At 39.6% G+C, this 13,250-nt stretch overlaps 1 protein-coding gene across 2 annotated transcripts; it reads right to left on the reverse strand.

Annotated features, from left to right (window-relative positions):
• Positions 1 to 3,115: 3,115 nt before the first annotated feature.
• On the reverse strand, positions 3,116 to 12,885 carry LOC120715852 (cadherin-like protein 26). 2 transcript variants are annotated; one of them, XM_040003083.1, is made up of 17 exons: positions 12,730 to 12,885; positions 12,322 to 12,444; positions 11,320 to 11,469; positions 10,860 to 11,001; positions 10,586 to 10,749; positions 9,982 to 10,113; positions 6,988 to 7,170; positions 6,462 to 6,778; positions 5,203 to 5,345; positions 4,885 to 5,109; positions 4,562 to 4,783; positions 4,343 to 4,464; positions 4,116 to 4,262; positions 3,921 to 3,998; positions 3,800 to 3,835; positions 3,637 to 3,720; positions 3,116 to 3,518 (listed from the first exon to the last, which is right to left on the reverse strand). In XM_040003083.1, the coding sequence occupies exons 1-17, from the start codon at positions 12,748 to 12,750 to the stop codon at positions 3,309 to 3,311; spliced, it is 2,499 nt and encodes an 832-aa protein (XP_039859017.1). In that variant the 5' UTR covers positions 12,751 to 12,885; the 3' UTR covers positions 3,116 to 3,308. The 2 variants fall into 2 exon arrangements, with proteins under 2 accessions (XP_039859017.1, XP_039859019.1); XM_040003085.1 differs by having other exon boundaries at positions 3,921 to 3,995; positions 12,730 to 12,879.
• Positions 12,886 to 13,250: the final 365 nt, after the last annotated feature.

Consider the following 13,250-nt stretch of genomic DNA (forward strand, 5'->3'; position numbering starts at 1 on the left):
CTTTTTCGGCATTTGATCCTGGGAATCGAACCAAAATTATAAAGTCTCTGCAAACTGTGATTGCTTCAGAATCCTTTAGTGATACACACCCCCGTCTGGTGATCGAGGATTCCCTGAAGTAGAGTTTTTAAAAAACTTGAAATACGTGAGACATTTAACCTCATGGCTTTGTGCCAAAGAGTCAAACACATACAGTACTTGGTGTTATTAAAACAGAACGTGACAACAATGATCACACTGAAATTTAAAACGGGCAGAAAAACTGGAAATAAAATGTGAATTAAATCTAGAACAAACTAGTCCTAGTCATGCCCTTGTGTTTCATCTCTGCTTTCCTGTTCCCATGTCCCCCTCCTTGTGTTTCATTCCATGTCTCCCCTGTCTGTCATGTGTGTTCTCGCCAGCCCGTCATGTCTCTCACCCTCTGTATCTCTTCTGTCTGTCTCATCCCCATGCCTGCTTCTTTCCTCCGGCGCCGTGTCAAACCGCGTGTCTTAGTCTGTGTTTCAGTGTGAGTCCTGTTTTATTTTGACAGTCTCTCGTCCTATGTTCAGTGTGTTTAGTTTTGCTTCCTCTGTGTCATTATGTCTATTCATCCCAGCTGTGTTCCCCATGTGTTTCCACTTCGCTTGTATATATTCTGTGTTTTAGCCTTTGTTCATCGTCAGGTCATCTGCTTATCATGCTTATCAATAGTTCACGTTTCAGGTTTTCTTTCCCAAGTCCAGGTTTTCATGTTCCATGTTCTTAGTGTTCCCGTTTGCCCTTTGTTTTGCATGTTTTTCTCAGCCTCAATAAACGGCTCGTTTTTTTGTTCATTTCCTGCCTCGAGCATCTTCCTTTTGGTCCACAGTATTAACACAAGGTCTGCCGCCACAGCCCTCTGACATGCTGAGGTTGGATCCAACTTTGAAACTAATCACATTGCACACTATTAACCTCTTAATCATGAAGAGGTCACATAAAATCAACGGTGCTGTACTGAATAAAGTGACAATTCACCACTCAGTGACAAAATATTTCTCCTACTGGAAACATCCAGATGTACAGAATCATCTTTTGGGGATTTTCCTACCTGGATGATTGAGCATTCACCAAGATATCTCACAGACGTATCATAAGGTACAGGTCAAAACCATTGGTATTCACTCTTTTTTGCTGGTAGATCCTACTGAGTTAACATCAGAGCTCATCATAGTACAGAAACAGCATTAGAGATGGTTATAAATGATCTTATTATCACCTCTGACAATGGATTCATCTCTGTTCTTGTTCTGCTGTTTGATACTATTGACTATAGACATTAGACATTAGAGCATGTCGTAGGAATTAAATGTACTACGCTGCAATGGTTTGAATCATATCTATCTAATATACTCCAATTTGTTCATGTAAATGGAGAGTCCTCTTCACACACAAAGGCTCCGTGCTAGAACCAATTCTGTTTACATCATACATGAGTTCTGCTCTCTACCTGAAACTCCTGAAGGAGAATGTACGGCCATCAGTTTATGCCCTGAAGGTCACGTGCACATAACTTCAGTTATGCAGCAGGACAATGATTCAAAACACAACAGCAAGTTCACATCCTAATGGCACAAAGAACGAAACAAAATCAAGGTTATGGTGTGGTCTGGTCAAAGTCCAGACTGAAAGCAGATTTAGAGGCTTTAGCATGACCTTAAAAAGCATTGTTCATGTTCAAAAAGCATGTAGTGTGGCTGAAGGAAGGGGCCAAATTCCTTCACAGTAATGTACAAGACTCATTGAAAGTTATCACAAATGCTTGATTGGAGTTGCAGTTTCTGCCAACAGTGACTCAACCAGTTATATTTAGGGGGCAGTTACTTTTCCCACACAGGACTGACACATTTAAGTGTGGAAAAATATGCAAAACAAATTTCAACTTACTGCAGAAAGCAAATGCACACGCTTGCTTTGAGCACTGTCTCATGCATGCAGGTTCTAACAGTGCATTCATTAAAATAGTGCATCTGGGTTTTAAGACTTGTTTGTGTGAATGACAGCAGATTTCTTGCAAGAATCACATAAGTTACACAAGTTTTCCTATAATACGCAAAGACTATACCTGTAATACAATAATCTAATAGTAAATTTTGTGTACAATGATCTAATTAACTACTCTGGGAGGAAATGATAGTAATGCAGTGTAGCAGACATACTAAAAAGACTACCAACCTTATGAGGCAGCATGAGGACAAATTAACAAATTCCCCGCGTGTGGGACTAATAAAGGTTATCTTACCTGTTATCTTATGTGAAATGACTCTGTCGAACTAGTTCATAATGCCCAAATCCTCAAACTGCACACAAAAAAATCAAGTTTATTCAGCTCTGGTCTTAAAGTTACAAAGGAAAAAAATACAGAAGAAGAAGAAATAAAAACAACTCTCTGGTGTTCTGCCTCGTGGGTGCCATCATTGTCAGTGGATATTAGATTTCAGGTTATCTGATATATGAAGAAAGACGTAGAGTAAAGAAACCAACACTGCTGCCCCAGTGACCTGGATCAGATAAGTGGAAGATGGATGGATGGATGGATGGATGGACAAAAGTATTTCTCTCCTTGTGTAGAATGGTGCATTTCAGAATCCACATGCATGGTTCCCACCGTGGGCTCCTGCAGCGACATGGCATCCGGTTTAGTTTAGTTGGATCATCATTTTGTTTCAATCGGATAATGACCCCAAACACACCTCCAGGTTGTGTAAAGACTATTTGACCAAGAAGGAGAGTGATGGAGTGCTGTGCCAAATGGCCTGGCCTCCACAGTCACCTGACCTAAACTCAATCAGATGGTTTGGGATGAGGGTGGTTATTTCAAAGAATCTAAAATCTTTAAAATATGTTTTGAGTTATTTCAAACTTTTTTGTTTTCTACACAATTGTGTATGTGTTCATTCATAGTTTTGATGCCTTCAGTGAGAATCTACAAAGCAAATAGTCATTAAATAAAGAAAAACCATTAAGTGAGAAGGTGTGTCCAAACTTTTGAGTGGTAGTGTTTATCACAATCCTCCTATGGGGAAGCAAATGCCATTTTCCTTCCATATAAGTAGTAAGAGTGAAGAAACTGTCATGCATTAAAAAGCATAGTGGCCAATGTTTATTTCAGAGTTTTGGCGAATTCAACAGTTTGGTGTCACAGTGCAGCCACACGCAGTCACACTGTGGTTGCAAACATCAAATGCTGCATGTATGTCAGAGATCTTTAGATGAATTGCATGCTGACCAGGGAGCACTCTGGGCTCCTTCATCAGACCAGCTGTGTAACCTTGAAGAAATGATCATAAAGTGGTGTGCTTGGCTGTCATGCATGTAGAAGCCAGTTGGTGAAACTTTGGACCCAGATCTTCCAGTGCGTCCTGAAATGAACCCTCTTCAGAAATACTGATTGCTTCCAGCTCTGAGGTGGTGTCTGAGTTCCCCTCCACTGCATAGATGTGAAGCTCATCATCCAGTGAGTCCCCTTTTTTCTCCTGGAACAATGTTAGCTTCTGTAAAAGGTGGAACATGTCAAAGGCAAATATGCCTACAGTGATTTTTTTAATAGTACAAGCTCATACATCTTTAAAAACGCAACATAGGAGATGTGACATACTTAAGACTACCAACCTGATGAAGCTGCATGTCATTAGACTCCGTAGCACAGCTCAAGTTTTGTGATTGGAGGATGCTCATATTGCCCATGTCTTCAAACTGCACACAAAAAGTTCACACATTTCTTCATCTCTGACTTCAAAGTAAAAATTACAAACACAAATGTCTGCTGTTCTACCTGATTGCTGCTGTCACAGCCAGAGGTCCAGTTTGACTGAAATTTGAAGAACACAAAGATATAGTTATTATTTTAAGATCCATTTGTAAGACATCCTCAATATTCAGTGCGTGTTTACAACCTGGTTCCCAGTGTAGCTGGAATGGTGGGACAGGCTTTCTCTTCTTACATTCTGATGTGGTGAGTGGATGAAGCTCTGCTTCATTTCATGTTGAAAAGGATGACAACACCAGGAGTTGAACTATAGAGGATTCTGTTTATCACACTCTCAAGGGATGCTTCACAAAAGTACATGTTCCATGGAAGAATGACCTACCCTAGGTTGTGAGTTTAAGCTGTGAAAACTGCCAAAAGTCACCCTTGCTGAATGTCTTCCATTTCTCCGCCCATTCAGTGGAATATGGAAATTAGATTGACTATATTGCTCCATACAAACTGGTTTTTCGATAATAGTGACAAAAATCTAAAGAAAAAGAAATGGTTTAATGATATTTGCCTTAAAATGGGTCTTTGGCATGGATGCAAATGTTTCTAAACAGTGACCTCGCAGTTGTCTCCTGGTGCCTCAGTGTTTGATTGGAGGAGGATTCCTCCTGAACAATCTTCAGGCTCCATAGTGATAAACTTTCTTTTGGACGAGATGCTGAGTGCCAGCAGCAGCAGAACTGTCAAAGAGTAAAATAAAACTTATACTGGGTTCTTAGAGATGTTAGCACACATATCACAGTTCTCCTACACTAAAGTAAACGGTGTGTTTCTTACACAGAAGAAGTAAAAGTGAAGAAATGATCATGAATGAAGCATAAGGGCCAAGTTTTATTTCAGATTTCTGGCGAATTCGACAGTTTGGTGTCAAAGTGCAGCCACATGCAGTCACACTGAGGTTGTAAACTTTAAATGCGCCCTGCATGTCGGAGATCTTTAGATGAATTGTGTGTTGACCAGGGAGCACACCGGGCTCCTTCACCAGACCAGCTGTGTAACCTTGAAGAAAAGATCAGGAAATGATAGGATACTTTAGGAGTTCTGGCTTTTGTGCTTGTTTTTCTGTAATATGTCACTAAATACACGAAGGATGTTTCTACCATAGTCAGGATTCAGTCTCCATTTTCCTTCAACATTTCCCAACAGTTCAAAAATGAAAGGCCCTCCATAAGGTTCTTCATCTGGGTCAAAGGCCTCGATGTTGGTGGTTGTGGGGGCATCAGACACACACACATCCAGGCTGTCCACTAATAGCTGTGGCACATTGTCATTCTTGTCAGACACATGGATATGTAGTGTAGCTGTTCCTGTCATTGGTGGTATACCTGTCCAAGATGCAAGAAATGTAGTAAAAAAAAAAAAAGCTGTTTTTTTAGATTTGTTTTGTTTGTGTTTTAAAAGTCAGAGTGTGTGTTTACCTTTGTCAACTGCATACACTAAGATGGTGTAGGTGCCGTTAACAATGTGTGGAGATTCTCTGTCGGGCGTCTTTATCATTGTGATGTTTCCTGTGAGGGGATCCACCGTCACCCAGCCAGCAGGATCATTTCCTACCTTGTACCTGTGGACAGATTCAGTGCACTTAGACAGAACTGAACAGCTTCAGAGCAACTTTCAGTTAATGTTAATTACAATTTTTCTCAGTCAATTTGGTGCAATTATTAAAGCAGAACAGTAACTTTCACTTCTCTTATTTTTCCAGGTATTTGCAGCAACACAAGGACCATGTCAGGCAAGTCCTGCAGCCCAAGATCGAAAATAAACTTTTTGTCAAAGCAGAAAAGTGACTTTAAAAAGCTCGACTCCCTCTCACACTAGTTTGTGCTAGAGACCAGCAGAGCACAGCACGTCAATGTCTGCGACAATTCTGCCTCCCTCTTGCGTAGTAGTGGGAATGTTGACTTGGGAAATAATGGACCAGGTAAAGTGAGCCCATCTTAGCGAGCCTGATCCTGGCATGGATCCGCCCAATCGCACCTTTGTTCCACCAGCTGGTAGGTCCCAGGTTTTACAAGAGTTTTATGTTGAGGCAGACCTTTTGGTGGCCCACCTTAAATAAGGATGCTCGCAAATTCCTCTTATCCTGCTCGGTTTAACCCACGGTAAATCCCACTCTCGGCCTCCTGCCTCCCCGCCTGCTCCCATTGCCCTTAACTGGCCACCCCTGGCCTCATATCGTGGTAGATATCGTTAATGGTTTATCCCCCTCTGAGGGCAACACCAGCATTCTAACCATGATTGGTAGTCTAAAGCAGCCCACTTCATAGAACGTCTGAAACTTCCCTACACCTCTGAGACTGCACAGGTAATGGTTAACCACGTTTTCCGTCTTTATGGTTTTCCAGCTGACATTTTTTTTTGACAATGTGCCAACTTTTTTAAAGCGCTAGGGGCAAAATTCAGATAAACCTTAAGACTGCCCTCCTGTGTGTCACATCTCAAAATCCTGCGTCCTGGAGCTCTCAGGTCATTTGGGTCAAGCTCACAGCACGCTCACTTCCTCTGCCATGAGGCTGTTGCCATTTGAAGTGTCTTTAGGTTATCAGCTGCCTTTTTCCCCCAACACTTGGGAAGGAGATGGTGGTCCCATTCCTGATTTTTTGAGAGTTTAGATAATGACGTTTCTCATGTGAGAATTGCACCAAATTAATTGAGAAACTGTAAAACCATCCCTTACAGAAAGTCTTTTGCACGACTGGAGTCAGGATCCACAGCCGTCACTTTATCCACCCAGGTTCCAGCCGGTACGTTCTCCATCACCGCGACCTCTTTCACCGTCATGCTGAATTTAGGAGGGTCGTTGGCATCCTCCACATCAATGGTGACTTTTACAGACTGGGGTTCAGCTGCACCAGAGGGATCATGGCCTTTAATGGTGTCAACTTTCCAGAGGCCTGAGGACGTCCTCTCTTTTACTTTACAGGGGTAATACGGTGCCTCGTTTTCCACTGAGATCAGCAGCTCCCTCTGCGCCCCATTCTCAAAGTCTAAAGGCTGAAATTAACAGTTGTTAAAAAAAATCAGTAAATTATCATTTATGAAATTCAAAAAATATTGTCAGCATCATTATATAAGAGTATAATCTTTGTTAGCCCAAAAAGCAGGTTTGACAAATATATATTAATTACAGAGACGTTGAGAAAGTAATTACAGAGAAACTGGGTGTCACTGTAATGTATGGCATGTAGTCAAACACCACTTACTTCAACTACTGTCAGGATCCCATCATTAGTCTCTAAGTCTGTTAGTATCTTGAAGTTCTCTCCCTCATCACCATGTATGGTGTATCTGGCTCTCCATCCCGAGGTGTGGGGGGTGTCTTTGTCTGTCACGTGCAGCCTCAGAGGAGAGACCCCAGTCTCAAGCTCCTTCACTTTACCAGTGCCCTGTGGTTTGAATACAGGGTGTATAAACCTGTAGAAGAACTTTCCAGTGATAGTTCACAATTTTGAAATATATACATTTGCCCTTCTTTATCTTTGCTGATGTTATTATTTATGCAGTCATAGAGTCAGTGTGGTCTATTAACAATGGTTATAGTCCTGGTAACAAATAATCATTTTATAAAATAATTACTTGGTGGTTACATGAAGTAGGGTTAATAAGAAGAAGCTCTCAGAGCATTTTTTATTTTTAAGAGAATAGTATTATGTCTTATATATATTCATTTTGTTTTCTTTGTTCTTATTAAATGTACTAATAGAAATTTGTACTGCAGCAAAATGAGCCATGGCTGCTTTTATCTGCAGAGTGATCGCAAGAATACTAAAAAGTTAATGTCTTAAGAATCTCACGTTTAGTTAGCAACAATGAAGAAAAACAATGAACCTGAACTCTCGCCTTATACATATGGAGTCACTTGTTATCAACATTTAAATGAAATAAATACTGCTAATAATGTCAGACTTTTGACACCATCTGGTGAGATCAATAGATAGGCAGCGTACTGGCTGGTTGCCTCAATACCTGAGCGCCTTAAACACTACAGGTAATATGTGACAAACGACTGCTTAGGCAGCACTCGAGCGCCTCTAACTATAATAATAATAACGTCTAATTGTCACATAAGCGAAGACAGTCAGATAAGGTTAGCAAGACAGATGTTTACTTTGATTACACCAAAATTATGTAGGAGTAGGTAGAAACAGATCCCAACCCTCCCCTGTCTGCATTGGTAGGACTAATGTTGAAGCAGTCACATCCTGCAAGTATCTGGGAGTTTAACTGGATCACAAGCTGGAGTGGTCTGCCAACAGATTCTTCAATGTATGCAGCAGGCTGCTCTATATGTTTAATCAGTCTGCTGTTGCAAGCACCATTTTCTTTGCTGTGGCGCGCTGGGGTGCAGGTACCAAAGCAAAGAAAAAACTCAGGAAGGTAGAGTCTGTTGTTGGAATGAAGCTCACCACCCTGGAGGAGATCAGTGACAGAATGCTGGTAAGTCTGCTGGCAATCACGGACAATGACTCCCACCCCCTCCATAACACACTGGACAATCTAAAGAGCAGTTTCAACAACAGGTTCCTTCAACCTCGCTGTCTGAGGGAACGTTACAGCAGCTCGTTCCTTCCCACTGCTATCAGCTTGTGTAATTCATCCACTTAGGTCAGATTCACACATGTGGAACAGAATTCATCACACCTCAATGCACCCCTGTCACATTTGTACACCATGACGTATTTGTACACATACTTGTCCTTTTATATTTATATGTATATTTATACCTATATCCCTGTATTTATCTTAATATGTATCAGTCATAACTCTTTTTCTACACTCATTTTATATGAGTGCTTGTTTCTTATTGTATATTTGCTGCTATGACAACTCAGTTTCCCTCTGGGATTAATAAAGTTTCTCTGATTCTAATGGATAATAGGGACTGATTTGTAAATTATTGGAGATGAATAACTCGAGCTTATTATATAATATTACACTACAGTATATTTCTGACTAACTAGGCAGCTCATTCGCTTTCTCTGGACAATACTTTGTTTAAAGATAGAACACAGTTCAGGGTTAACGTGAATGAAAACCACATGTGAATGTTATTGTCCCTTCTGTTCTCCCCAACTCTTTGCTGAGGTTTGTTTTCTTTCTCTTTCGCTCTCCCTCCTCTTGCTTTCTGTTTGTTTTTTTGTTTTTTTCATATTACAGTGTGGTACTCATTGTGGCTTCCCACCTTAGGCTACATGCACCTGCCTGAAATGAGCTTACCTGTGACTCATGTGCTCACCTGGCAGTCTTCACTGGATCGTTGCACTCTCTAGTTAGTGAAGCTCTGACTTTTGCTCCTGTTGTTTTCACCTCTCAATGCACTTTTCACTGTGCAGACCTTCACTTTCCCCTGGACCCCCATTTCCCAATCACACATTTGTATATAGCACTTTGTGGTTATTTCACTGTAAATAAACATGAACTAACTCCAGTTTATTCCAGTGAACATGACAGTGAGGTCAGAGGTCAATTGTGACATGATATTTAGATACAAACTAAGATGTGATATTCAGGATACAGATATACCAATATCATTTCCTAAAACACAGGAAATTTTTAATCTAAATAATTTTGTTTGAAAGATAAAAGACCTTTTATAAAGGTCTGACCTCATTTGCCCTTGAAAAAAGGTCAGAGATCCAAAGTTACGTGAAAATTACAAAATAATGTTCCCTATATGCCGTCAGTACAAAGAATGGCAGTAAGAAACAGTTCTAAATACCTTTGTGTAGCAGGATTGTCATTGTGACCTTTAGATCACTCAACTGACCTTGAAGAAGAGGTCAGAGGTTTAACACAGTGTAATATTTTAAATCTTTATAAGGTCCGTTCTACATGTTGTTAACATGACCCCACACCCTACAAAGATTTATAAGAATTCATTCAAAACTTTTCAAACTATCAGAATGTAAGAATGTGAGCAGTACCAAAAACATAACCTCCATGGCAGATGTAACAAGGTAACTACATCAATTTATTAGGCCTTAAACAGATTGTGATGCAACATAAATATGATTTATTGTTAATTTATCCCTTTTTTAACCTTTGATTTTTTTGAGCTTATCCTGTTAAAGTGGTTCATCAAAAATTAAAGTTTCACTTAATAGTTCTGTATACACTACACATCAGTATCAGGTTACAGGTGTGAAACTGCTGAAACTGGTGCTGTTTGGAGTTTGCAACACCAACTGACTGCCTACCGTTTGACCGCTGATGACTGGAAGGTGGTTGTTGCCATTCCCTACATGAACGACAACAATGGTTGAACTGGACAGTTTGACTACTTCACCGTGGTCTTTGGCCTCCACCACTATTGTAAACTTTTCAGCCACCTTAACACAAGCAAAGGAAGAGTTTTACATTAACAGACTAAAAGAAGAATAAAGAATTAATACTATTCTCTATATTTCTTCCCAAAGGAGTTGGACCACTTGTCACCAAATGTAGCTTACTGGCAATTTTATGTAGTACAGGATTATAGTATTAAAGTATTCATACTAGTGTATCCTCTTCATTTCCTCCCAAAGGAGTTGGACCATTGTGGAAAAAGTTGAGTGATATTTCAATGTATTACAGGAATGCTTTTTATTATGCCTTAAAACCCACATGCATCTGTTCATGCACTGTTACAATCTTTACAAACATCAGACAGTGGTCAAAGTAAGCATGCGCATTTAAATACTGCAGTAAGTTTTACTTTGTCTTATCAGTTACAGATCTAGCCAAACAGGAAATACCTCCGTTCTTCTTACTCATCTTTAAAGTGTTTTGTACTCCTGACATATCAACAAAAGAGTCTCTTACCTGATAATTTAAACATCCTTTGAATGAGATGTATCCAGACTCATCAATGAAGAATTGAGTGTCTCTAACATTTGGAGACACAGATTTGATTTCATAGTGGAAGGTTGAGTTTAGTGTTTCGCTCTTGTCTATGTCAGTAGCGTGCACTTTCAAAAGATTGGAGCCTGTCGGGAAATAATAACTCAAACTAAATATGACTCGGTGTATTCAATAATCAGCATGTAATTCAATTCAAAGGAAGAAGCATTTATGTAGGGTTTTTTTTTTATTTTACGTTGTGTGGATTCCTGAGGAAGGTTAATCTCATACAGATCCCTCTCAAAGCGTGGTGGATTGTCATTGATGTCCTTTACAGAAATCAGAATTCCTAACCTGGTTTCAATTGATTCGTCCATTTTTCTGGCCTTAAGTCTTAGCTAGACATCAAAAGATATCAAAAAGAGTTACTTACAATATAAAGACAAACATGATTAAATACATGGACATTGGGGATGTAGTGTGAGAAATGATAAAACAGATATTTTTCAGTTCTGTGAGAAAAAGTTTAAAATGTTTCAAAGATGTTTTCAGCTTTTTTGCACATCAAAAGTATCAAATCAGGTAAACCCCCTCATGATTACCTGACAGAAACGTAGCAAAATCTAAAAATCATCTTTTCCCCCACAGAACACATAAATAGTTTGAAATTCTGCGGCATCACTACATGTTGGTCTTTAGCATTTGTTGATTCTAACCTCAAGTGTTTGCCACTCCTCATAGTCCACGGCCTTGTGGACGTACAACACACCAAACTCTTTGTCAATGGAGATGACTTCCGTCGGCTCCTCATCCACCCCTTGTCCTTGCAGTTCAAAGTATATTGGATATTTCTTGTCAATATTCACCTACAACACAACAGCAAATTTTTGTAAGGTCAAATTTTGGAGTTATGATTTGAATGCGTCGCTGGTAAATTTTGACAATGAAAAACATGATTAAATAAAATGATGTGCAGGTGTCACAGGAATGTGACTGTCAAGACAGCTTATCAGTTTACTGTTTTTTCATAGTAACAGTATTTTGTGGTAATTGCATTCAAATTAGCGTACGCCCATAAACTAAATTCACTGTTCTATTTATGCCACAAAAAGAAAATAAAGAAAATGAAGAATGTATAAAAGATGAAACTATTTACAAAAAGGAATTTTTTTTAGTTGGTCATAACTGGAAACTGGAATAATTGGTCATGGTTTCTAGAAAGTGACATTGCTGCTGAGTTTCTCAAATATATTTTTTTCTGGAGCTTTTAATACAACAACACAAGTGCCATTTAGTCCTGTAGTGTTGTCCAAATTAAGACAATGTTGGATAATACCTCCCACCCACTCCATGACATGTTGGCTAGTCACAGGAGCAGGTTCAGTGAGGACTGAGATTACCAAAAAGCACCACTGAACGACCACACACCTGCGGCCATCTCCCTGTACAACTCCTCCATACACTGTAAACACTGCGATAGTTATATCCTTCTTTTCTACTCTGTAATATTTCAGTCAACATTTTTGATATTATTTATAATCACCTTATCTATAATCAACCCGCAAAATTTCCTCAGGGATTAATAAAGTATGCTGATTCTGATTATATTCAAGAAAATGTAAGCATCTGAACAGCCAATACAAAGAAAAGTGGCTCACACCAAAACATAGGTAGCACTAAAGGTAAAATTGGAAGCTTTCTCTGGTTGAATTTCTCACCTCGCCCAACTTATATGGGAAGGGGCCTCGATGGCCCTCCTCAATCTCAAAGGAGTCAATAATCCACGCTCTTCTGTGACGGCTCAGCAGCTCTGAAGTTGTTGCACATGACAAACAATAAACCTGGAAGACAAAACAGGAATCGAGTTTAAAATATAAGTAATTTATGTGAGTGGAAAAATGAGCTTCCTTTGTGGCTGGTAAACTAGATCTGATAAGATGCACACACAAGAAATTCTGGAGAAATACACAAAAACACTTCAGACTGATTTTTAAAACTCATGAAAAACTTTAAATCAATTTTAAGAAATGTCAGAAAACATTATCAAAAGTATCTTTAGTTCCATTAGGTCACACAAGATTCAACCAGATACCGGATTGTATCAAAAAAGAAAATGTAATACGTACCAATAGAAAGAAGCAGAGCATGATGTTCGTTCAATACGTGCAGCTTAGTGAGGACTGACTTTTACCAAAGAAGAAAGACCCAGTCCTCTTCTTTCCACACCCACACAGATAACTATAAAATTTATTCTGCAGTGTGCGTGTATATACCTGTCTTTCCAGGGAACCCGCTTTTTACCCTCATGTTTTGTTCTGGACACAATTTGAAACCACAAATTACACAAGTTTCGATTTCAAAGCTTCACCTCCTAAAACAAATGTAGTTGATCAGACTAAGATTCCACAACTTTGTCCACAAAGACAATAATCAATGATTCTGCTGGTAGTTTGCAGAGTCTGCAGAGTCTGGTCGGAAATTTTCCAGGTCACTGTCTCACTCCAGAAATTTTACATGTTGTTGCAGGTGATTCGCTTTGACAACCATGATAAAGGAACAGGACGTCGTCAACAGAACAAATTGCCAGCCACTCATGTATATCCCACGTCCAAACGTCACAGTGGATGTGCATCTGGTGGCTTGTAGG

This window comes from Simochromis diagramma, unplaced genomic scaffold (assembly GCF_900408965.1).
Source record: "Simochromis diagramma unplaced genomic scaffold, fSimDia1.1 OVJJ01000646.1, whole genome shotgun sequence".
NCBI classification, from domain to species: Eukaryota; Metazoa; Chordata; class Actinopteri; order Cichliformes; family Cichlidae; genus Simochromis; species Simochromis diagramma.